The sequence below is a fragment of the Mytilus trossulus genome, chromosome 1 (genome assembly GCF_036588685.1).
Source record: "Mytilus trossulus isolate FHL-02 chromosome 1, PNRI_Mtr1.1.1.hap1, whole genome shotgun sequence".
Lineage (NCBI taxonomy): Eukaryota > Metazoa > Mollusca > Bivalvia > Mytilida > Mytilidae > Mytilus > Mytilus trossulus.
Window position 1 is genome coordinate 82,713,741 of NC_086373.1, and position 27,383 is coordinate 82,741,123.

At 33.1% G+C, this 27,383-nt stretch overlaps 1 protein-coding gene across 1 annotated transcript; it reads right to left on the reverse strand.

Moving 5' to 3' along the window:
- Positions 1-371: 371 nt before the first annotated feature.
- Positions 372-27,254, reverse strand: LOC134687295 (protein-serine O-palmitoleoyltransferase porcupine-like). The gene is made up of 13 exons (XM_063547458.1): positions 27,216-27,254; positions 20,607-20,853; positions 19,878-20,094; positions 12,347-12,390; positions 11,375-11,562; positions 10,239-10,345; positions 8,844-8,957; positions 8,204-8,304; positions 6,692-6,768; positions 4,229-4,292; positions 3,605-3,690; positions 2,829-2,933; positions 372-781 (listed from the first exon to the last, which is right to left on the reverse strand). Exons 2-13 carry the CDS (start codon positions 20,833-20,835, stop codon positions 683-685), a joined length of 1,431 nt encoding a protein of 476 aa, XP_063403528.1. The 5' UTR covers positions 20,836-20,853; positions 27,216-27,254; the 3' UTR covers positions 372-682.
- Between the last annotated feature and the right edge of the window lie 129 nt (positions 27,255-27,383).

Here is a 27,383-nt window from a genome sequence, read left to right on the forward strand (position 1 = left end):
TCCGTTCGTCCTGCTTCAGGTTAAAGTTTTTAGTCAAGGTAGTTTTTGATGAAGTTGAAGTCCAATCAACTTGAAACTTGGTACACATGTTCCCCATGTTATAATCTTTCTAATCTTAATGCCAAATTAAGAGTTTTTACCCCAATTTCACAGTCCACTGAAAAATGAAAGTTTGAGTGGAGCATCCGTGTATTTGGGACACATTCTTGTTCTTAAATCTTTCATGAATAAATATTTTTTGAAATCTGTAAGGATTTCCTTTTGATTTAAGGGGGGAAGATGGGGGAACTAATATTAAGTAAAAAAAACAACAACTGTTACCATTCATGCAAAAAGGTAAATGAATAACATCAATTCAAATAAATAAAATCTTATTTTAATACATGTATGTAGGAATAAAATCCATAATGTGTCATTAAGTATTAAGAAACAATTTTTCAACCCATCTTTGATTATTATAATTTAAGCTTAAGACATATCTTATAAAAATGATTTACCCCCTTTTTGTGGTCATTATAATACAACTGACGACAAATCAAAAATATAATAACCATACTTTCCCTCAGCTTCCCTCATACAAAACCTATTGATTGTAAGATAAAATATAACAAAAATTGTAAAATATATGAGATTCATCATATACAATAAAACCACATGTAAATAAATAAACAACAGGCACAATTCATATCAATACAGCAAAAATGTATGTTCCCAGTACAATCCAGTGACTTGCATAACTCAATGATGACCACTTTTCTAAGGTATGGTACATGTCGTAACCCTGAAAAATATTTTTATGCAAGATAATTTTTTTAAGCAAATCATTTCATTACTGTAAAGAAAATAACCTGAATGAATAGAGATCAAGAATGTGTCCAGAGTACACAGATGCCCCACTCGCACTATCATTTTCCATGTTCAATGGACCGTGAAATTGGGTAAAAAATCTAATTTGGCATTAAGATTAGAAATATAATAGTATTACCATAGGCTGTGTACAAAGTGTCAATCTGATTGGACTTCAACTTCATCAAAAACTACCTTGACCAAAAACTTTAACCTGAAACTCACACTTTCATTTTATATTTTCAGTGGACCTTGAAATTGGGGTCAAAAGTCTAATTTGGCTTAAAATTAGAATAATAATATGATAAGCAACAAATGTACTTATTTCCATTCTCAATTTAATTTAAGTTTTCTAGTTGATTGGATTTCAGCTTCATCAAAAACTACTTTGACAAAAACCTTTAACCTGAAGCGGGACGGATGAACGAACAGAGGGATGAACAAACAGACCGGTGGACACACCAGAAAATATAATGCTCCTCTATCATATGTGGGGCATAAAAATATATTAACTTTATATGATAAAATCAGAGTATATATTGAACAGATTGAAAATATAATAATGTTATTAAATAAATACATCACATGCAACAGTAGTTGTTGTTTGTTTATGTAATTTATACGTGTTTCTCGTTTCTCATTTTTATATAGATTAGACTGTTGGTTTTCTCGTTTGCATGGTTTTACACTAGTCATTTAGGAGCCCTTTATAGCTTGTTGTTCGGTGTGAGCCGAGGCTCTGTGTTGAAGGCCGTACATTGACCTATCATGGTTTACTTTTTAAAATTGTTATTTGGATGCAGAGTTGTCTCATTGGCACTCACACCACATCTTCCCATATCTATGTTTGCGAGTTGATAATATGTATTTTCATCTTCTTTAAAGAATATTTTTGCTTAAGGTAATTTAATCAATGTGATAGATTTTTCTAAGAAGAAAACTAAGGGTCCAAGTGAATAAACTACAATGAGAACAAAAGCCATTGTATTTATTCAATGGACAATTGAACTGACAAAATTGATCATACACCTTGATCAAAAATGAAGAAGACTCTGTGGAATGTGGAAGAGTTTCATTTAATTCGCAATAACAGTAGTGTCATTGTCATATAAGAATTAGCAAATTTACAAATCTAACAATGTTGGGCTGATATTTAGACGAATCATAAATACAGAATTTATTTTCAGCCTTGTATCACCATCACTTTTGAGACGATGGATAAAATCAGTTGAACAGTTGTCAGACATACTAAAATATAATTATTTCTGTGACTGTATCCTACAATAATTTGTACGATACTCTATGATAGATAATTCAGCTGATCTGTAAAAATTCAATCTTCATGTCTTATATATCATGTACTGTGTTACAACACTAGATAAAATTTGACAAGGAAAGGTAACACTGGGCCACCCAAACCTTTATGTCGTAGAGCCTAGTTGGTGTAGTGTTTAAGCACATCAGGCAGAGTGCCAGGTGATTTTGTGCCAAGATATTTCAGTAGCATGAGTTCGAATCCCAGCAAGAAGAACAAAAATTTGCAGAAGATCTAACATTGTTAGGCTGATATTTAGAGGAACTATATATATATATTTATACCTCATGTTTGTAGCATAACATCTTGGCCACAAGTTTATTCGGTTTTCTGTTTAATATTAAATTTATATGAAGATCCATTTTGTTACATCTTGTGATCAATTTTATTTGGCAATCGCCAATGGCAGTCAGCAAATTTAAAGAACATCAGTTGTTCGACCTGTTAGTCAAATGTGTTTTGTTTAAATATACTTTTTCACTTTTTTTGTTTTTTTGGAAAATGTTGTTTGTGCTGTATTTAGACAACGAAATTTGTTTTCCATGCACACATATAAAAATGCGATTTTTATCCAACACAATTATAGGTTTGAACGAAGTTTTCAATTTAGACTTGTATATATATAATATATATATATAAAACCACAAATTGATCTATTAAAGCTTACCTCTTCACTATTGGCACTGTTATCAAACATGAGGCCCAAGTAGGCAAGATGAAACATTGAAAGAGCACCAAATATCAGATTTGTTAATATCACACATGGATGAGTCTGAAAATAAATAAAATTTGTATAAAACAATATGTTCATACCCTAATACATCATCATTCCAATTATATGCCAAAAATAAATATGAGTGATAACTGTAACATGCTTAATATAATAACGGCCAGTTTGTTTGTAAATTTTGTAATTGAATTTTATCCTTTTTTTATTTTCAGGTAGGGTCAACAGAAAGTTAATTATATCACAATATATCTGCTAAAATATGATTTTGATAACAGCTGCATAACTTGTTAACGGAGAAGGTCCCGTAAGGGCTCATTTTGGTCTAAGGTTTGAAGTACATCTGATGAAAGATTTCTGACATTTTTCAAACACATTAATTGGGCTGTTAATTTTCTTGTTTGAATTGTTTTACATTTGTGAATTCTGGGCCTTTTAAAGATGACTATGCTGTATAGGAAAGGCCCATTGTTGAAGGTGACCTATAGCTCTTAATTTCTGTGTCATTTTGGTCTCTTGTGGAGAGTTGTCTCAATTGCAATGAGTCGCATAAAGGGGGGTATCTGCACGGAAGAACGTCTGGCACAGATTTCACAAAACAGGGTGTATAAAAAAACTTTTTCACAGCTGCACATGAAATGAAAATGACAAAACTCTTTGCACTAAAATAACCAATACCAAATCTTCTTTTTTTAAATTATCTAACCTTTACTTACATATTTATAATCATGAACACATTCTTCTTTGCATTTTCTAGTACCAATACAGGCATTGAAGATTCTTGATAATTTACTTCTAAATACTGAAAAAGAAGCCACAATCTACTATGAATCTATGATATATGTATTTTAAAAAATATATTTAAAAAAAGTTCAATTTTATATATATAGAACAATTAATGATACAGCTTTCTATCAATAAAAAATAAAGGCCACTGTTTATCAACAATCAAAATCTTGAGTTCATGAAATCAAAATGACATAGTTTAAATTTCTTTTTTTACTGCACTAATTAATTTTGTTATTATTTCTTTTTAAATAAATACATGTTTTTGTAATGATTTCAAAAAAATAATGTGTACAGTGTTTAAAAATGTAATTAACAGTTTAAAGTATGTTATAGCTATATGAGGGTAGGAATGCCCTTTACCATGAAGTGTCCAGCATTCAATTTCTGCTACCGCTGACATATAATTAAACTTTATATTTTATTGTCATTCTTCAAATCTCATTTTGTAACTACCATTATTTTAGCAAATATTTTCAGTCATTTGTCATATGGAGTACCATCATATAGGTTCTGAATATCATTTGACAGATGTGAGATAAAAATAAACTTACCTGATTCAACATATGTATAAAAACCTAAAGAAAATAAAACTGCAGCAAACTGGAAATTTAAACCCTGAAAAAATCAACATTAAATGGTAGTCTCATCAACAGAATAGTGAGTTCAATGATAATTATTTATAGCAATAAGTTTAAATTAGGAATTATTTCCAGGGGGCCTATGTTCTAGACTCGATTATACTAGCATACAGAAATTATTGCCTGTATTGGGATTATTTATGTACAATTTAAATGTGTAATTTTAAGTGATTTCAGGACAAGCTGCATTTATAAGATGCCTTAAAAAATTTGGATGCAGGGGCCAAGGGTTGCAATCACAACCATAGGAACTGTGTAAAAGTAAGTGAATACAATAAAAACTAGAGGCTCTAAAGAGCCTGTGTCGCTCACCTTGGTATTTGTGAATTAAACAAAGGAAGCAGACAGTTCATGACAAAATTGTGTTTAGGTGATTCACCGTGATTGTGATGTGTTTGTACATCTTACTTTACTGAACATTCTTGCTGCTTACAATTATCTCTATCTATAATGAACTTGTCCGTGTAGTTTCAGTGGAAAATGTTAGTAAAAATTTACAAATTTTATGAAAATTGTTAAAAATTGATTATAAAGGACAATAACTTCTTAGGGGGTCAATTGACCATTTTGGTCATGTTGACCTATTTTTGAGTCTTAAATTGCTGTACATTATTGCTGTTTACAGTTTATCTCTATCTATAATAATATTCAAGATAATAACCAAAAACAGTAAAATTTCCTTAAAATTACCAATTTAGGGGCAGCAACCCAACAATAGGTTGTCTGATTCATCTTAAAATTTCAGGACAGATAGATCTTGACCTCATAAACAATTTAACCCCATGTCAGATTTGCTCTTAATGCTTTGGTTTTTGAGTTATAAACCAAAAACTGCATTTTACCCCTATGTTCTATTTTTAGCCATGGCGGCCATCTTGGATAGTTGGCCGGGTAAAAAAACACAAACTTTAAACTAGATACATCAATGATATTTGTGGCCTAGTTTGGATTAATTTGGGCCGGTAGTTTCAGAGGAGAAGATTTTTGTAAAAGATCATGGATATTTACGAAAAATGGTTAAAAATTGACTATAAAGGGAAATAACTCCTAAAGGGGTCAACTGACCATTTTGGTCATGTTGACTTATTTGTAAATCTTACTTTGCTGAACATTATTGCTGTTTACAGTTTATCTCCATCTTTAATAATATTCAAGATAATAACCAAAAACAGTAAAATTTCCTTAAAATTACCAATTTAGGGGCAGCAACCCAACAATGGGTTGTCTGATTCATCTTAAAATTTCAGGACAGATAAATCTTGACCTGATATACAATTTAACCCCATGTCAGATTTGCTCTAAATGCTTTTTTTTTTGAGATATAAGCCCAAAACTGCATTTTACCCCTATGTTCTATTTTTAGCCATGGCGGCCATCTTAGATGGTTGGCAGGGTAAAAAAACACAAACTTTAAACTAGATACATCAATGATTATTGTGGCCAAGTTTGGATTAATTTGGCCCAGTAGTTTCAAGGAGAGAAGATTTTTGTAAAAGTTAACGACGACAGACAACAGACGACGGACAAAGACAGACGACAGACGACGGACGACAAGTGATGAGAAAAGCTCACTTGGCCTTTTAGGCCAGGTGAGCTAACAAGAATATGTATCCAAAGGTCACCATGCCACACATATTATGGTATGACCATGTTCAGCGTACAATATAATCAAGTCAACATTGGTATTGGCATATAATTTTAAAAGTTCACTTAATCATATAGTATATATATAAAAAAGATGTGGTATGATTGCCAATGAGACAACTGTCTCACATAATTAACAGCCCCTGCTGATGTTTCATAGCCTGACCAGTTTCGGTACAAATGGATCTTCATCAGAGGCAGAATGGTGGATTAATGTTTGCACCCTATTTATATAGACGTGGTAACCATGGTAACCAGCAGTTCAGAGTTAACTAGCGGCTCAGAATTAACAATACATTACGAACAAAAAAATGCGTCCAAAGAACATATTGCCACACACATATTATGATATGTCCATGTTTAGTGGATCATATAAGCAAATCAAAATTGTTAAAAGTTTACCTCTTATTGAACATGTTAACTTACTTTCAAGTTGATCATGTTGATGTGACCAAAATTTCAAGGTATTCCACCTTAACCAAACTCTTTAACCTGATATGAGACATAGGAACTGAATAATAGACAGACAGTCAGAATATCAGACAGATTGATATCTAGGAAACAGGAAACATAATGTCCTTCTTCTGTAGCGGACAGCACATATGTATTCCAAATGTCTAAAAGTGACCCCTCAAAACGTTAGTTCTTGACAAATTTCAATATCAGTATTAACTGATATACTTTAAACAAAAAACCAAGTTAACTTGTTGGTACTTATTAATTTACACTCACATGTAACAAACTACTAGCTGCATATGTAAGAAATACTGCAATTACAACTCCATATGGCTGGACTACTAAAAATACATCTGAAACAAATTCATAAAATAGTATACTTCCTTTGAATAATAGAAAATGAAAATAACCCTTCTTAAAGTATCTGCAACCTGAACTAGTTGTTTGGTCCTACTGAGCATTATATAATGACAAGCCTACTCCATGCACAATCAACATTCAATTCAAAGTTTTATTTATAGTCGATATAAAATAAACTACATAAACACAAGCTCTAATGAGCTTTTCAAGTTGACTTTATAACAAAATACAATACACACATACAAGAGTCATGTGAACAACACAGTTTTAAACATATAATGCATAGTAAGATACCATAAATGTCTTATATAAGTTAAATGCATTGTACACTTTCAGCAGATTCCATTGAGTGTGTAGCAAAAGGTAATATCTTTGGTTAGCTTGCTTGTTAGCTGAACCGTGAAGTCATTATTTGGTCAGGTATACTACCCTCCTTTCGAAGTAGCATAATTCAACAGACAGATCGATTGGTTTTCTGTCAGACTATCTATTTCTAAAGTAGGGTAGTTAACCTAACCTAAGGGCTACAAACTCAATGGAATCCGCTGTATAACATTCTTGATGAAGACAATAGAGGCCACAGTCCAATCATTTTTTGTATCACCTGTATGTCTAATTCAACAGAAACAAATATAAGTTTCTATAAATCTCTTACAGTTTTTAAGATGTTAGACAAAAACACAAAAACAAGTGGTAAAAATAGCCTTTAAAGGAAAATTACTCCAATAAGGAGTTGTCAGACCATTTCACAAACTAATTACATACAAATTAATTATGCATTTATTGATAGAAAAGTCATTCAATAATATTTCAGAGAATCAAAGTGCTTGTAAGCATTGAAGGTAAAGATTGTGGTAATTTATCAGTGAGATGTAAAATTCAATATTGCATTTTTAATAAAGCATTGGTTGTAATTCAACTAAAATTCTGGACAACTCAAATTTTTACAGATAAATTTAGAAATGACATCATGTATATGTTTAGAACAGATATTAAATTCCTGTACCTTGCAAAAGTTATGTAATTTTCTTGACAGGTGAAACATTGTTTTGTGACTTGAATATCTGAGCATATTTTTACATTGATAAATCTGACTATATAAATGTTTATGGATAGAATGTATTAACTGTTATGGTCAATGCACTATATTTTGTGTATAAAAAAGGTAGTGATTAGCCTTGGAAGATTCAGAAGTCAAGTCAGTTAAACATAAGGTTTTGATTTCATTTCACGAAATCTTTATCCCAAAAATAAGAACATGATTTTTAGAGTTTTTAAAAGTTTAACATGCCAAGTTGTACACAAAATATCTTCAAAATTTGTGACATTCAGATCAGTTACTATAACTTGAGTTCAGATGAAACCTTCCAAACAAAGTGCCTCATGATTTCCATTACTTATCTATTAAATTCAATAATATAAACTTACAATTTTTTAACCAGTAATGCATGGGTAAATTCCAATTTGTGACCACATCTACTAAGGATCTAGGTAGTTCTATATTCTGTGGTTTACTGACAGTCAGTCCCCTAAATAATAGAAATACTAAATTTTTCCTATGTCTTGATAATGATGGGCATTTATAAGTTGTGAAAACAAATAAACCAGTAAAAGTAATATAAACCTAGAAAGAGAAGTAGTTTTATAACTATGCTACACTTGATTTGTTTAAATATGTATTTTTTCAAATATCTATGTTCCTGTTTATATAACGTGTAAACGCTATATTGTATTTACCCTTTAATCAACAAAAGTTTGTATGAACTTTTCATCATTTCATGTAGGCTCATAAGTGTGTGACATTTTTGTTATTTCTTGGTGCAGGTTGTAAATTTGTCAATATCCCATTTCAATGTTTTTATCATCAGGAACACATTACAAAAATAAACTAGACATTCTACAATTCAAAAATTCTTATTTTCGTATAATTACATCAAAGTGATTTCAATTCCTTACCATCATTCAAATATATAATTATTTTTATTTATTTCACAACTCATGGATAAAGGTTCTTCTCACTTCAGGTTTAATAATTGATTGCAAAATCTTAATCTAAAATGAAACTTACCACATTACTTCAGTAAAACCTAAGCCTGCCAATGTGGCTGATGTTTCTGCTACAAAACAAATAAAGTAATGACTAAACCGAAATGATTGTGCATCTCTGTACGCTACTAACAACCTGAAAATATAAGGAAATATTTTACAAACAAATTCTTACATGTGTTCAACTAATCTTTTCCATAGCGTTGAATTCCAATGAAATTGAAATAGAAATAAAAATATAATATGTCATGTGTTGCAATTAAATTTGCTTTAGGGGAATGATATCATATCTCTAGAAAAGTCATCTCAAGTCAGCAGCTAAAAGTATTAATGGATTCACTCAGTTATCATCTGTTGAAATTGTTGATGATAAAATTCAAATTGAACAGACTAGTTTACTACAACAAAATTGGTAAATATAAGTATGGTTTCAGTCATAAAAGCAGTGATTTTGCTAACGCTCATCACTTTCGTAATTTACGAAATGATTTTCACACTGACAAAAGTATTTCAAATCAATTTTGTCATTTTAATTGTGAAAGAGCCTTACTAAGACATTTAAATCGAAAAAAAAATAATTTTCTAATGAATCAGGATACGTTTTAAATTTATTATACAAGTGTCACTGCACGTTTTCATTTCATTTAAAAACCCAAAGTAGTAAACGTGATTTATTCTTGATTTGCTTACAATCTCCTTAGTCTTTACAATCATTCCAAAAAGGATTTTATACAGTTCCAACTTAAAAGAAATGATTTCCAAATATCAATTTAGACGTTTTATATGGATAATGATTATGCAGTTAGATAATTGATGCAAATTAATTTCTGCACTGATTCCTTGTTTAAAAAAAACTGGAATTCAACTTTTGTTGACCAGGAATGTCCCCTGGAACAAACTGAGGAGAGATTGTGAACTAAATTTCCAGATCCCATGTCAGAATCTTTCATACTAAGGGCATATACAGTCAAATCAAACAATAACTGCCAATCATGCCTAAGTCCTTTACAATCTGACAAAGTCAAAGAGGAAGCAAGTAATTTACATCCTTGGTCCTTAGCCAACACAAAAAAAGGTTGATTTTCATAGCGCGCAAAAGTGACTAAAGCCCTAAAAATCCTAGCTTAAACCCTGCATAAAAGTCACTACTGGGTAATACTTTGGGCATATAAATTCATTGTTTGCAATAAAATAACTAACAGCACAATGCAATTGTGTTTTATGTAAGAAAATAAGCAGGTATCTGTGTAGGGTAGAAAGATCCCCTTCCCCTTTTTGTCATATTTTTTCTGTACTTGCAAAGCCAGATGCTATATTTGCAACAACAGCATAATTTCCTAAAAATATACAAATATAAAAAAAATTGTGAGATCATTTATCAACTGCAATAATGGTTACAAATATTGTTGTATCTTACTTTTCACCACTATCCAGAATAAGCCACTGAGTGAGACAGGTAGAGACAGTTAAACAAACTACAGTCAGAATAATACTTCTTATTACTTTCAATAACCATCCAAAACTCTGTAAACAAATATAAATTTATTATACAAATTACTCAAGATCAATTTTCTATAAAAAAATAAATAACTCTCTGCATCAAAAATCAAATCTCTTTTAATTTTGTTTTTAGCAAATACAGAAACACAGATACATTAACTACTTTCCCTGCATAAACATGATAAATAGTTTGGCAACTATGCTTGCTTTGGATATTATCAAAACTTCGACAATATATCTGAAAACAACTACCTGACCATTCAAACTAAAGAATAGTTAAAATGAAGAAAATTTATAATTGTTTGTTATATTTTATCTTTATCTATTATGTGTAATTGCATGATTTATTGATCTTGTATATTTAATTCAACTGCCTGTACAATATTGCTACATGTATTGATAATATAGGGTTATTGCATGAATATTGGGGAATATTGTCCCGAGTAGAATTTTATATTGCACGAGCTTGCGAGTGCAATATATGTTCTACGAGGAACAATATTCCCCAATATTCATGCAATAACCCTTTTATTGTATAGCAATATAATATTTGCAAGTAAAAAATGGTTTAAAATAAGATTTTGTCATTGATGACGTCATGAATATTGAAGATTTATTGCACTAGTGCAATATTAGAATGTATTGCACGCTAACTTTTGGTTACGTTCTGTGGGAAATATTATATTGCTATACAATAATATTACATCTTATTGACTCAATGTTAAGGATGCTAAACCCAATTCTTCACATTTGTCCAAACCATTTCAATCCTTTTTAAAGCAATCTCACATTGAAGTTATATAAACATTGAGTAGAATCAAAAGTCTTATAGGATAGTAAGTATGCTTTTTTTAATTACCTTGCACTTGCACGACTTGACTATCGTTTTCTACAGCAGTTTGTTCAAATTTCTGACCAGCTGACCAGTTTGGTTTTTCAAAACAAATCGCAATTTGGTCAGAATTTTAATAAGTTTCAATAGGTTGGAAGCAATACTAACAGTTAAGTAACAGTAACACAATCATGATTTCACCTTATTTTTATTTAACTTACAAAACCTTTAGTGATATTCTGATGAACTGCTATGGTGTAGTCATGGTAACTAGTCCAAGGACCAAATATAACTGTGCCAACACAGAACACATAACCTAAGTAACTATCTGCCCTAGGCATATCTGTTTTTTCACTTGATATATCAAATGCTAAGCCAATCAACTTCATGGATAAAATTATCTGTGCACCTTAAAAGGAGAAAAGATGATACTTTTCACAAAGCTAAGTATTAAAGAAAACAAATAATTTAATATTGTTCAAAGCCCTTACTCCAGTTCTGAACGAAATTGACCAAGGTAATGTGCTGCAAAAAATTGGAAGCAGGTACCATTCTAGAATTATTTGAATACACCTTATCGATATTTGTCCGCCATTACTGGATATCACACAGGTTCTCGTAAAATGTTGACGTCATAAAACAAAATATCTGACACCACAATGGAAAAGTGATTGTTGTATGCGTCAAAAGTTCAAGCAGCCGGGTCAGCCAGGATTAGTGATAAGGTGTATGGAAGGGATGAAGCCTTTTAATGTCAATAATATACATACACAATACACGGGTTTACTTGATTTTAAGCAAAATTGTAATTATTCTATTACCAATCCAACAACAGTGTAGATTTAAATTAATTGAAAACTGCAGTGAGAATTTAAAATTTTTGTTGTATTGTGTGTATAATTTTGTTTTTTGAGGATATTTATTAGATAGATTATTTAATAATTCGCTTAATGTGTGTTGGGTTTGTCTTGATATCACCTGCAGTTCTGGTGACCTTCAGATTATTAGGAAATTTCTTAAGACGCAAGATATATTTCTTAGTTGAATTTTCAATATTCCTAGTATGTAAAATATTTGAAACACTTGCAGTCTACAGACTATATATGTATCCTAATCAGCAAGGTATTCAGATAGATTTGATCTGTATCTATACCTATGGTTATATAATTTACTGGTAAGTGTAAATAGCTTACCTCTAACATTATGCCAATCTTTTCTCTGTACCAAAACAAGTTCACTGTAAAAAGTAAATATCATATTAGTTACTAAAATGCTTGCCACTGAATTTACTATAAAAATGTCATGAAAAAAATAACATCTTATTAAGAAAAACTTTTTTTCTTCAGATAATTTAAAAGAACGTAATTAGTTATCAAAAGTACCAGGATTATAATTTTATACGCCAGACGCGCGTTTCGTCTACATAAGACTCATCAGTGACGCTCAGATCAAAATAGTTAAAAAGCCAAAACAAATACAAAGTTGAGGAGCATTGAGGACCCAAAATTCCAAAAAGTTGTGCCAAATACGGCTAAGGTAATCTACTCCTGGGGTAAGAAAATCCTTAGTTTTTCGAAAAATTCAAGGTTTTGTAAACAGAAAATTTATAAAAATGACCATATAATTGATATTCATGTCAACACCGAAGTGCTGACTACTGGGTTGGTGATACCCTCGGGGACGAAACGTCCACCAGCAGTGGCATCGACCCAGTGGTGTAAATAGTTATCAAAAGTACCAGGATTATAATTTTATACGCCAGACGCGCGTTTCGTCTACATAAGACTCATCAGTGACGCTCAGATCAAAATAGTTAAAAAGCCAAAACAAATACAAAGTTGAGGAGCATTGAGGACCCAAAATTCCAAAAAGTTGTGCCAAATACGGCTAAGGTAATCTACTCCTGGGGTAAGAAAATCCTTCGTTTTTCGAAAAATTCAAGGTTTTGTAAACAGAAAATTTATAAAAATGACCATATAATTGATATTCATGTCAACACCGAAGTGCTGACTACTGGGTTGGTGATACCCTCGGGGACGAAACGTCCACCAGCAGTGGCATCGACCCAGTGGTGTAAATAGTTATCAAAAGTACCAGGATTATAATTTTATACGCCAGACGCGCGTTTCGTCTACATAAGACTCATCAGTGACGCTCAGATCAAAATAGTTAAAAAGCCAAAACAAATACAAAGTTGAGGAGCATTGAGGACCCAAAATTCCAAAAAGTTGTGCCAAATACGGCTAAGGTAATCTACTCCTGGGGTAAGAAAATCCTTAGTTTTTCGAAAAATTCAAGGTTTTGTAAACAGAAAATTTATAAAAATGACCATATAATTGATATTCATGTCAACACCGAAGTGCTGACTACTGGGTTGGTGATACCCTCGGGGACGAAACGTCCACCAGCAGTGGCATCGACCCAGTGGTGTAAATAGTTATCAAAAGTACCAGGATTATAATTTTATACGCCAGAAGCGCGTTTCGTCTACATAAGACTCATCAGTGACGCTCAGATCAAAATAGTTAAAAAGCCAAAACAAATACAAAGTTGAGGAGCATTGAGGACCCAAAATTCCAAAAAGTTGTGCCAAATACGGCTAAGGTAATCTACTCCTGGGGTAAGAAAATCCTTAGTTTTTCGAAAAATTCAAGGTTTTGTAAACAGAAAATTTATAAAAATGACCATATAATTGATATTCATGTCAACACAGAAGTGCTGACTACTGGGTTGGTGATACCCTCGGGGACGAAACGTCCACCAGCAGTGGCATCGACCCAGTGGTGTAAATAGTTATCAAAAGTACCAGGATTATAATTTTATACGCCAGATGCGCGTTTCGTCTACATAAGACTCATCAGTGACGCTCAGATCAAAATAGTTAAAAAGCCAAAACAAATACAAAGTTGAGGAGCATTGAGGACCCAAAATTCCAAAAAGTTGTGCCAAATACGGCTAAGGTAATCTACTCCTGGGGTAAGAAAATCCTTAGTTTTTCGAAAAATTCAAGGTTTTGTAAACAGAAAATTTATAAAAATGACCATATAATTGATATTCATGTCAACACCGAAGTGCTGACTACTGGGTTGGTGATACCCTCGGGGACGAAACGTCCACCAGCAGTGGCATCGACCCAGTGGTGTAAATAGTTATCAAAAGTACCAGGATTATAATTTTATACGCCAGACGCGCGTTTCGTCTACATAAGACTCATCAGTGACGCTCAGATCAAAATAGTTAAAAAGCCAAAACAAATACAAAGTTGAGGAGCATTGAGGACCCAAAATTCCAAAAAGTTGTGCCAAATACGGCTAAGGTAATCTACTCCTGGGGTAAGAAAATCCTTCGTTTTTCGAAAAATTCAAGGTTTTGTAAACAGAAAATTTATAAAAATGACCATATTATTGATATTCATGTCAACCCCGAAGTGCTGACTACTGGGTTGATGATACCCTCGGGGACGAAACGTCCACCAGCAGTGGCATCGACCCAGTGGTGTAAATAGTTATCAAAAGTACCAGGATTATAATTTTATACACCAGACGCGCGTTTCGTCTACATAAGACTCATCAGTGACGCTCAGATCAAAATAGTTAAAAAGCCAAAACAAATACAAAGTTGAGGAGCATTGAGGACCCAAAATTCCAAAAAGTTGTGCCAAATACGGCTAAGGTAATCTACTCCTGGGGTAAGAAAATCCTTAGTTTTTCGAAAAATTCAAGGTTTTGTAAACAGAAAATTTATAAAAATGACCATATAATTGATATTCATGTCAACACCGAAGTGCTGACTACTGGGTTGGTGATACCCTTGGGGACGAAACGTCCACCAGCAGTGGCATCGACCCAGTGGTGTAAATAGTTATCAAAAGTACCAGGATTATAATTTTATACGCCAGACGCGCGTTTCGTCTACATAAGACTCATCAGTGACGCTCAGATCAAAATAGTTAAAAAGCCAAAACAAATACAAAGTTGAGGAGCATTGAGGACCCAAAATTCCAAAAAGTTGTGCCAAATACGGCTAAGGTAATCTACTCCTGGGGTAAGAAAATCCTTAGTTGTTCGAAAAATTCAAGGTTTTGTAAACAGAAAATTTATAAAAATGACCATATAATTGATATTCATGTCAACACCGAAGTGCTGACTACTGGGTTGGTAATACCCTCGGGGACGAAACGTCCACCAGCAGTGGCATCGACCCAGTGGTGTAAATAGTTATCAAAAGTACCAGGATTATAATTTTATACGCCAGACGCGCGTTTCGTCTACATAAGACTCATCAGTGACGCTCAGATCAAAATAGTTAAAAAGCCAAAACAAATACAAAGTTGAGGAGCATTGAGGACCCAAAATTCCAAAAAGTTGTGCCAAATACGGCTAAGGTAATCTACTCCTGGGGTAAGAAAATCCTTAGTTTTTCGAAAAATTCAAGGTTTTGTAAACAGAAAATTTATAAAAATGACCATATAATTGATATTCATGTCAACACCGAAGTGCTGACTACTGGGTTGGTGATACCCTCGGGGACGAAACGTCCACCAGCAGTGGCATTGACCCAGTGGTGTAAATAGTTATCAAAAGTACCAGGATTATAATTTTATACGCCAGACGCGCGTTTCGTCTACATAAGACTCATCAGTGACGCTCAGATCAAAATAGTTAAAAAGCCAAAACAAATACAAAGTTGAGGAGCATTGAGGACCCAAAATTCCAAAAAGTTGTGCCAAATACGGCTAAGGTAATCTACTCCTGGGGTAAGAAAATCCTTAGTTTTTCGAAAAATTCAAGGTTTTGTAAACAGAAAATTTATAAAAATGACCATATAATTGATATTCATGTCAACACCGAAGTGCTGACTACTGGGTTGGTGATACCCTCGGGGACGAAACGTCCACCAGCAGTGGCATCGACCCAGTGGTGTAAATAGTTATCAAAAGTACCAGGATTATAATTTTATACGCCAGACGCGCGTTTCGTCTACATAAGACTCATCAGTGACGCTCAGATCAAAATAGTTAAAAAGCCAAAACAAATACAAAGTTGAGGAGCATTGAGGACCCAAAATTCCAAAAAGTTGTGCCAAATACGGCTAAGGTAATCTACTCCTGGGGTAAGAAAATCCTTAGTTTTTCGAAAAATTCAAGGTTTTGTAAACAGAAAATTTATAAAAATGACCATATAATTGATATTCATGTCAACACAGAAGTGCTGACTACTGGGTTGGTGATACCCTCGGGGACGAAACGTCCACCAGCAGTGGCATTGACCCAGTGGTGTAAATAGTTATCAAAAGTACCAGGATTATAATTTTATACGCCAGACGCGCGTTTCGTCTACATAAGACTCATCAGTGACGCTCAGATCAAAATAGTTAAAAAGCCAAAACAAATACAAAGTTGAGGAGCATTGAGGACCCAAAATTCCAAAAAGTTGTGCCAAATACGGCTAAGGTAATCTACTCCTGGGGTAAGAAAATCCTTCGTTTTTCGAAAAATTCAAGGTTTTGTAAACAGAAAATTTATAAAAATGACCATATAATTGATATTCATGTCAACACCGAAGTGCTGACTACTGGGTTGGTGATACCCTCGGGGACGAAACGTCCACCAGCAGTGGCATCGACCCAGTGGTGTAAATAGTTATCAAAAGTACCAGGATTATAATTTTATACGCCAGACGCGCGTTTCGTCTACATAAGACTCATCAGTGACGCTCAGATCAAAATAGTTAAAAAGCCAAAACAAATACAAAGTTGAGGAGCATTGAGGACCCAAAATTCCAAAAAGTTGTGCCAAATACGGCTAAGGTAATCTACTCCTGGGGTAAGAAAATCCTTAGTTTTTCGAAAAATTCAAGGTTTTGTAAACAGAAAATTTATAAAAATGACCATATAATTGATATTCATGTCAACACCGAAGTGCTGACTACTGGGTTGGTGATACCCTCGGGGACGAAACATCCACCAGCAGTGGCATCGACCCAGTGGTGTAAATAGTTATCAAAAGTACCAGGATTATAATTTTATACACCAGACGCGCGTTTCGTCTACATAAGACTCATCAGTGACGCTCAGATCAAAATAGTTAAAAAGCCAAAACAAATACAAAGTTGAGGAGCATTGAGGACCCAAAATTCCAAAAAGTTGTGCCAAATACGGCTAAGGTAATCTACTCCTGGGGTAAGAAAATCCTTAGTTTTTCGAAAAATTCAAGGTTTTGTAAACAGAAAATTTATAAAAATGACCATATAATTGATATTCATGTCAACACCGAAGTGCTGACTACTGGGTTGGTGATACCCTCGGGGACGAAACGTCCACCAGCAGTGGCATCGACCCAGTGGTGTAAATAGTTATCAAAAGTACCAGGATTATAATTTTATACGCCAGACGCGCGTTTCGTCTACATAAGACTCATCAGTGACGCCCAGATCAAAATAGTTAAAAAGCCAAAACAAATACAAAGTTGAGGAGCATTGAGGACCCAAAATTCCAAAAAGTTGTGCCAAATACGGCTAAGGTAATCTACTCCTGGGGTAAGAAAATCCTTAGTTTTTCGAAAAATTCAAGGTTTTGTAAACAGAAAATTTATAAAAATGACCATATAATTGATATTCATGTCAACACCGAAGTGCTGACTACTGGGTTGGTGATACCCTCGGGGACGAAACGTCCACCAGCAGTGGCATCGACCCAGTGGTGTAAATAGTTATCAAAAGTACCAGGATTATAATTTTATACGCCAGACGCGCGTTTCGTCTACATAAGACTCATCAGTGACGCTCAGATCAAAATAGTTAAAAAGCCAAAACAAATACAAAGTTGAGGAGCATTGAGGACCCAAAATTCCAAAAAGTTGTGCCAAATACGGCTAAGGTAATCTACTCCTGGGGTAAGAAAATCCTTAGTTTTTCGAAAAATTCAAGGTTTTGTAAACAGAAAATTTATAAAAATGACCATATAATTGATATTCATGTCAACACCGAAGTGCTGACTACTGGGTTGGTGATACCCTCGGGGACGAAACGTCCACCAGCAGTGGCATTGACCCAGTGGTGTAAATAGTTATCAAAAGTACCAGGATTATAATTTTATACGCCAGACGCGCGTTTCGTCTACATAAGACTCATCAGTGACGCTCAGATCAAAATAGTTAAAAAGCCAAAACAAATACAAAGTTGAGGAGCATTGAGGACCCAAAATTCCAAAAAGTTGTGCCAAATACGGCTAAGGTAATCTACTCCTGGGGTAAGAAAATCCTTAGTTTTTCGAAAAATTCAAGGTTTTGTAAACAGAAAATTTATAAAAATGACCATATAATTGATATTCATGTCAACACCGAAGTGCTGACTACTGGGTTGGTGATACCCTCGGGGACGAAACGTCCACCAGCAGTGGCATCGACCCAGTGGTGTAAATAGTTATCAAAAGTACCAGGATTATAATTTTATACGCCAGACGCGCGTTTCGTCTACATAAGACTCATCAGTGACGCTCAGATCAAAATAGTTAAAAAGCCAAAACAAATACAAAGTTGAGGAGCATTGAGGACCCAAAATTCCAAAAAGTTGTGCCAAATACGGCTAAGGTAATCTACTCCTGGGGTAAGAAAATCCTTAGTTTTTCGAAAAATTCAAGGTTTTGTAAACAGAAAATTTATAAAAATGACCATATAATTGATATTCATGTCAACACAGAAGTGCTGACTACTGGGTTGGTGATACCCTCGGGGACGAAACGTCCACCAGCAGTGGCATTGACCCAGTGGTGTAAATAGTTATCAAAAGTACCAGGATTATAATTTTATACGCCAGACGCGCGTTTCGTCTACATAAGACTCATCTGTGACGCTCAGATCAAAATAGTTAAAAAGCCAAAACAAATACAAAGTTGAGGAGCATAGAGGACCCAAAATTCCAAAAAGTTGTGCCAAATACGGCTAAGGTAATCTACTCCTGGGGTAAGAAAATCCTTCGTTTTTCGAAAAATTCAAGGTTTTGTAAACAGAAAATTTATAAAAATGACCATATAATTGATATTCATGTCAACACCGAAGTGCTGACTACTGGGTTGGTGATACCCTCGGGGACGAAACGTCCACCAGCAGTGGCATCGACCCAGTGGTGTAAAATTTTGTCTGTACATACATGCATAAGCTAAAGTTCTTGATAAAATAGAATCAAAACACTTTATATCAAAACTATCATGCAGTAAGGAAATTCTCACTTAAGGATGTCTGCTTGCCATGTTTTGGAATTTTAGTCAGATTTTGGGAATCCTCTGATTTGATCCATGTGAATGCCATAAATAAAATTCCCCATGAACCCCCATTTTCTTTTTATAAATCTTTTACATGTATAATTATAAGTCATTTGTAAAATTCTTATAAATTTTTTTTTTTTTTTTAATAGTATTTGAGAACTTTAATTGGTCAATGATAAAGCAATGAAAAATCAAGAGAAAACATCTTCCTGCCAAAATTCCAATGGCTTATATATCGAAAACAAGCACATTGACCCCTATATTTTTTTTGCTTTTTTTGCTTTATTACCCATCAATACATACTAGCTATATGAAAAGTTATTTATTTTGAAACTGAGCCGCGAACATCCTTAACTCCAAATATTACAAGGCACTACAACCCTTGCATTTAAATTTGAGTATTGGACTTTCTGAAGTGTAGAATTATAATGCAGTGGTAGAATCTTTGTAACATTTACTCACCAGAGTACAATAAAAGTCACAATAAACAAGGACATGACAGCTCCAGAATATGATCGGCAACTTCGATATGACATCAGTAGTATTACATATCCCAGAACACCACACACTAATATATACACAATGTTCTTCTCAAATATAGAATATAAAGCCATTCCACCAAATATTGCACTGGTAAGATGTGGGAACCATGATGGCATAAAAGATTCTCCTTTGCTATCTACAATGTATAAATCAAAGTATACTTCCTGTAACAGTGCTACGTGTAAACAATGATTTAGTCATATTTTTTTACATTTAAGATTAGGGTGTTACTTTTATTTATCACAAGTAGTAGAAATTGTGCCATGTGAATGAAATAACAAGTTCCTGTTCTAACTGAGCTAATTCATTCTGTTGTTAAGGCCAACACTTATATGTTCCATAACTTTTCTTGTTCAAATTATTATCTACTTTCTTTTTTTCTTTTTTTTTTTTTATCTTTTTGTAGATTTTAACCCAATGATTTGATTATTAGCAATTTGGATGACTTATAGTGTCATAACTAATAAAGAAGATTCATACAAATTTTGGTCGAAATTTGCTATGCTTTTTCAGAGGAGAATATTTACATACATTTATAAATATGTTTTTTTTTTAAGTTATAACATCGTCTAAAGGTTTAAAATAGTCAATCAATGTTGAAAAGTAAAATGTTATGAACCATCTAATTGAAACAAATATAAGAAATACCTGAGCCTCCTAAATACAGAGTTGATTTGAATACAAAACACATCAAATATATTGGAAACAATGAATGTGATGCTTGTGATAGAGTTGGGATGACACAGTTATTAATCAGTTCCTTGATAGGTATTCTGCCATATTCTTCAACATCATCAAATTCATAGTCTCCATATTGTGCCATCATATCCTGAAGCATATCTTCATCATACATGTCATCGTAGTTATCATACTCCATGTTTAGTACCAGTGGGTCCTTAAATAATAAAGAAAAAGTTTAGTTGCATGGCTAAATAACCCCATGATGCCAAAAACAATACAATGTAAAAACAAACCTACATTTATCAAATATAATTCCTTAACACAAAATCATGACAGAACATCAAACTGGGAGCAAGGTGGATTTTTTGGGAAAAGTACTAGGTCATTTTAGAGAAGGGAATTTGGTATTGGAAATGGGTCTGAATACTGGATTGCTAGAAAAGTTCATAGATGTTAAATAAATATATGATTGAATCTGAGCAGCAATTGTCATAATTGGTGATAACCATAACAGTGGTGGCAGTAGATAGGTTAACATGCTGAAGTGCAATAGTGACATTGCAACAGTAACTTATTGACAATGATTGACAGCAAGGCTGAAGTATGATGGTCTAACTGTGATGTTGACATTTATTTTCACACTGCAGTGTGATGATGTCTATTATTAACTAAAATGTGAAAGTCTGAATTCTTGCATTAGGAAGACCTGGATTGATATTTGATCATGTCAAAGCCCACTTCAGCTGAAAGACCATATAACTTTGCCACAGACAATCATACTTCAGTGTCCTCATGGCACCTCATTGGTCATACATAATGATATAAATAATGTATATTCGAAAAATAAAAAGTACATGGTTATATTTATGTATTTAAAAAAAAAAAAAAAACGATATTAGCTTTCCTGCTGTTTATTAATATTCAGCAGATTGATCAGTTCTTCAGACAGTATATTAATAATCAGCAGTGGTATCAGCTGTCAAGATAGTTTGTGAATGTTAAGCAGTCATATCTGCTCTTTATAAGCAGTCTGAAGTGCCTAGATGGCTATAAGGAAATGGATTTTTTAGACTGAATAATCATATTAATAATTTTTGAGGATTTTAGGTTCATCAATTTGGTTAAAGATATTTTCCACAACGAATTATAAAGGATTGGAACAGCTTACTTGAAAAATGTTGTGTCTGCAAAGACCCTAGATAACTTTAAAATACAACTTGATCATCATTGGCAAGATGTTATGTTGAAATGATAAATTATACAATTATTTTTATTACAAATTTTTATTGTTTCTGAATATGAGGAGATTGACATTCAATTAGGAAGATTAAGTACCTATTCTAGTTTTTCAAATATTAAAGTCATAAGAAACGAGTGACCGGTGAAAAATAATGTTATTCCAATTCTTCAACCAATGCATACAAACATCATAAACTTAGTCTTCGGTGCCCGATTTTATCTTTTTTTTTTAATAAATTTTGTATAATCGTCAATATTTTTTCAATCAGTCAGTGTTGTTATATGTGAAAATATGGCAGGTAATTAAAGTTTGTGTTTTAAAGCCAAAGTTTAACGATTGTCATTTGTTTGTCAACAAACACAAAATAACCATGGATAATTAGCACGTATTTAACATGTACAATCAGATAATAGTTTATCCATACATCCATACGTATTGCGATCACTTCATTTTTAAGAGATGGGTCATACTGAAAATATGTCGGGGTAAACTTCTTCTAAATATGAACAAATTGAAAAATTTCTTCAGAAAAAAGTATATGTACATAAGTTTTGTAATGAAAACTATCCATTGAGTTATAAAAAAAACATATGCATTTTTTTTTAATTTGAGGTTTCTTATGACTTTAATATAACTAACCATTTATAATTTGACCAAGAGTGACCCATAAAATGCAGAATTGTTAAGAGTTTAGTTTTTTAGAACAAGTACCAATTTGGGTGGGCTATCAAAGGATTGAATATCCTAACACATGAGCCCTGAAAAGATTCTACAGGTATAAACCAATAACTCAAAAATTATAGTTGTGAAACACTCATTTACAATTAAAATTACTCGAGTTGGAGTGGACTTATTGGAATTCCTAAAAGTAAAACGCATTTTGCATTGCAGCAAAATATTTTTGTATTTTTGTAATTTTTTATTGTACTATTTATAATAAATCAAAAATATATAATTGGCGACTGGAGATAAAAGAAATAGACTTTATACAGTTTGATTTAATTCAGTTCTTTACATACAGCTAATGATACTGCTTGTTATGAATTTTATAACATAACAATGCTTTTTAATTGGTTCCTTAATATACATGTACTTGTGATTTAAAGAATTTAAAATTTTTCATTCCACTGTCGATAGCCGAAAAGTAATGTTGTGTTTTCTGTTAAAAGTTCATCATGTGAGGCATGGTAACTACATTTGATTTATTTGAGCTTTGAAACTTTTGGTTTTTTTAATTTTTTCGTAAGTACTTATTTTGTTGATTAATTTTCCTTTTTTTTCCCTTTTTTTTATCAAGTCATTTCTGGCAAAAATTTAGTTGCCCAGTCTTACACAGAAGGCTTACCATGCCTTCTACCCGAAATAAAGCAAGAAAAAATTTGATCATGAGGACCTGCACGATGTGTCAGACATGAATTCTGACATATTTTATCATGAGACTTCACCTGATGATTAAGTAGATAGGTTGGAACATGGGATCCACAATTTAGAATTAAGAATTTCCAAAAAAGAAAGAAAACTTGAAATAACTGATTTTGAAAAACAGGGGGCTATTCCAAAAAAAACCTGGGGCATTTTGAAAACTTGGCAGGTATGGCATTGGGAAGAAATTAAGTACATGTTCTAGTTTTTCAAATATTCATATAACTAACCATTTATAATTTGAATTATCCGTTGACCAAGAGTGACCTATAAAATGCAGAATTTTTATGAGTTTAGTTTTTTAAAACAAGTATCAATTTGGGACGGCTATCAAAGGATTGACTATCCTATCACATGAGCCCTAAATAGATTCTACAGGTATAAACCAAAAGGTCAAAAATAATTTGGGGACAAAGACCCCTATAGCGGTATAAAACAACAACAAAAAAACAAAAAAAAAACAGGAAAATTTCTCGATTTTTTTCATTCTACTATTGAACTCAAAATTAAAAAAAATAAATTTAGACTTTTTAAAATCCCCGCATCTGCACAGAAATCTACTTCCTTTTTCCTGTCTTGTTGGCTTTAATAACTGTTTGATAAAAAAAAACGTTACTTGAAAGCCTTTCTTTGTTTACATAGAGTATGAATCATAATCTAAAGAAGGTCATAACTAAAATCCCTAAAAACAGAACCAAATTTGGAAACATTACAGTATTTCCAATTCTTTCTTTAACATGTTTGAATTACAAGAAAGAATTCATGCCGACTTCGTCCCCATTCACAGGTAATGCCTGCCTCATATCTGTATCTGTTGCTGTATGAGTACATTGTCGATACCATAACTGGCTTTGAAACAACCGTATGAGAGAGCGCTGCCGATTTATTGACGGGGCGTGAGAGCAGATTTAAAGCTCTCTACGCTTGATGCGCGCACTACAGTGTCGTCAAGCTGGTTCTACATGATCACTGTCTTAACAAATCAAAGTGATGGAAATCACTCATGGAAAGATTAGAAGAGTAGTTTGAATTATTTCATATTAAGGTATGGTGGGGAAAAATGAACATTTATAAAGCACTATTGCTGAAAATTGCATTTATAGCAGGTCTTTAGAAGAAAATAATGCTTTTCCAGTATGAGGATAAAATGAGCTCAAATTAAATAATTTAGGTCTCTTAATTTGCACAATTTTATTTAAACTGTAGTTTATATCTTCTCAAAATTATGTTGCCAGTTCTGAACATGTTTTAAAAAAACAAAAAAATGCAAAAATTCTTCTAGTAAAAGAGGGATGAAAGATACCAAAGGGACAGTAGTAAATGTTACCAACTATCCTTGTAAGACATATATCTAGACCAACAGCTGAAACTTTAAAGTGTCAACAAAAAAAATTGAAATAGTTGTTTTGAGGCATTTTGTAAGTTGAAACAGAGGTTATATGGCATTGAAAACTAAAAGTTGTAGAGTGCCTTTTGATTCATTTTTAAAGTATTTTTCAACACAGGGCATTGAAAATATACTTTTTCAACGTACACCAAGTAAAAAACTTATTTTAATGAAATGTGGATTCTTTCTTGATTGCAAAAATATATATTCACAACTTTTTTTCACGTCTTATAAAAATTCAAATGACTAAAATAGACATAATGATTGATGGGAAATAAACTCATAAACAATGGTTTGTTATAAATAAAAGTTTAAATTTTTTTTAAACTGTTTCAAGCCAATTCCTGATAAAAAAAAGTGTACTAATTTAATTGTTGATTAATTAAGCCTTGGTCACACCTTACTGGATAGCTCGAACAGACGCCTAATGGATAACTTTTTTTCAATCCATTCATGTCCGTTAGATGTCCATTCTTATCCATTAGACACCCGTGCATATCCGTTGCATGTCAGTTAAGCATACGTTTTATCTGTTGATGTCTGTTCTGTCTGGTGGAAAATTTTGAGCATGTTCAAAACTTTGAACGGACATCCAAAGGATAAAATGTCCGTTAGGCGTCAGTTTTGTACGGTACTCGTCCGTTTTGTTTCCATTTGTATCCATTACGTGTCCCTTATACATCCGTTGGAGGTCTGGAAGATAAATTCACCAACGGACTTCTACCGAACCTTTAACGGATAAAACAAATGTTGAACAGATGAGAAACGGACTACTACTGGACGTAGAACGGATAAAACAGATGATGAACGGATCTGAAATGGATAAAACAGATGATGAAGGGATCTGAAACGGATAAATGCCAATTGAAAACTTCGCGTCAGAAATGCCAATTATTGGTATTTCAGGTTTCTTAAGTGTCATGAATTCTTATTATTCATAATCTATCTTAGAGTATAGGCACGTCTTCAAAATCAAGCAGCTCTAATTCAGGCCAGACACTGCCCCTTTGGCGGAATTTTGAAGACCAAACCAAAACCAGTTACACAGAAACATTTTGAATATCTATGCCATTAACATGTATCATTATTGTCGCCTTTGATTCTTCCTTATATCTTGTTCATCCGTTTTATCCGGTACGCTTCTGTTAGGTGTCCGTTTTATGCGGTACTTGTCTGTTGTCTGTATGTTTGACATCCGTTCTGTCCAGTACGTTTCCGTTTCTTGTACGCTGCATATCCCTTGTGCGTCTGTAATGCATCCGTTACAGGTCTGTTTTATTCGGTCAGTACATTAAAGGACTCCCAACGGATAACAATTTTGTCAACAGACAACTTTTATTTTCATCCTTTAGGCGTCCGTTTGTGCTGTCCGGGAAGGTGTGACCGAGCCTTTAGATGATTATTGGAAATTTATCAAGTAAATTATAGGACTTACTTGAATACCTTTTATATATTCATATTTATATTCATATTTCATTTTTTTTCAAGATCTTGTTAATCCATTAATCATTTAACTTTCAGATATAATTTACAGAATCACTTTATGTAATGTAGATAAAAAGTAATGGCAATAAATAAATCTATCATCGATATAAATATCAAACATCACACATTTTTGTATTCAATAATGAATCAAATACTTGTGTATTGAGAATTAGATTATATTGAGTGGTCTGTATAATTAATTTATGTAAGACTGAGGTAATGTGGTCAATTTGATTGGCAGTTTAGGAGGTGGGGCATTGTAATTAAAGGTCAACCTTGTCTCCGATTGTTAAGTAATAATGACAGTTGTCAACTAGTTGAATCAATACCCACTTACCTAATCAAAATGTTTTAAAAAAAACCCTGCACATCAACACACCTTAATGACAAACATTCTCGAATGAACTGCTCCAATAATATACCCAGTTTTTTTCAGTTTACAGTGGCGGATCCAGAACTTTTCCTAAGGGGGGGCCCTCTGACTGACCTAAGAGGGGGCCCGCTCCAGTCATGCTTCAATGATTCCCTATATAATCAACCAAATTTTTCCCACAAAAGGGGGGGCCCGGGCCTCCCCCTGGATCCGCCTATGGTTTATATGTGTATTATGTGCACATACATGAGAACCATAGGGAACTATATTTCAGTGTAAATACATATTGTAACAGTTGCTAACCTGTCCTGTTGTAAGGGAGGCCGGTGCCTAAGTAAAGATTTAGAACAAGTTCTAATCTTTCCAAAAATGAATGTGAATATTGGGGTGTTTTGCTTGGTGGAATGTCAAAACACTTGTGAAACACTTATTCACAATTAAAATTACTTTCCAGTAGGAGTGGACTCATTGGAATTCCTAAAAAATAAAACGCATTTTGCATTGCAGCAAGTATTTTTGTATTTTTGACAATTTTGTAATTTTTTATTTGATTTGCAGAAAGTCATGATGAACCTAAAAAAAGATATGTCAGCTATCATTGTTTCTTCCTGGAGGAAGAAAAAATAGAAAGATCTACTAATTGAACAGTTATACTTTCGTAACATTTACCTAAATATGTAATGAATAAGGCAAAATTAATAACTTCTTCTTCACGCCGGGCGAGGTATATAATATACAAGGTTATAGATATTGTAACCCGGACTGTAACCTTGTATTTGTGCGCATGCGCGACCGGTACTGGGCGGATCCGGTAATTTCTACTTTCACTTTTTGAAA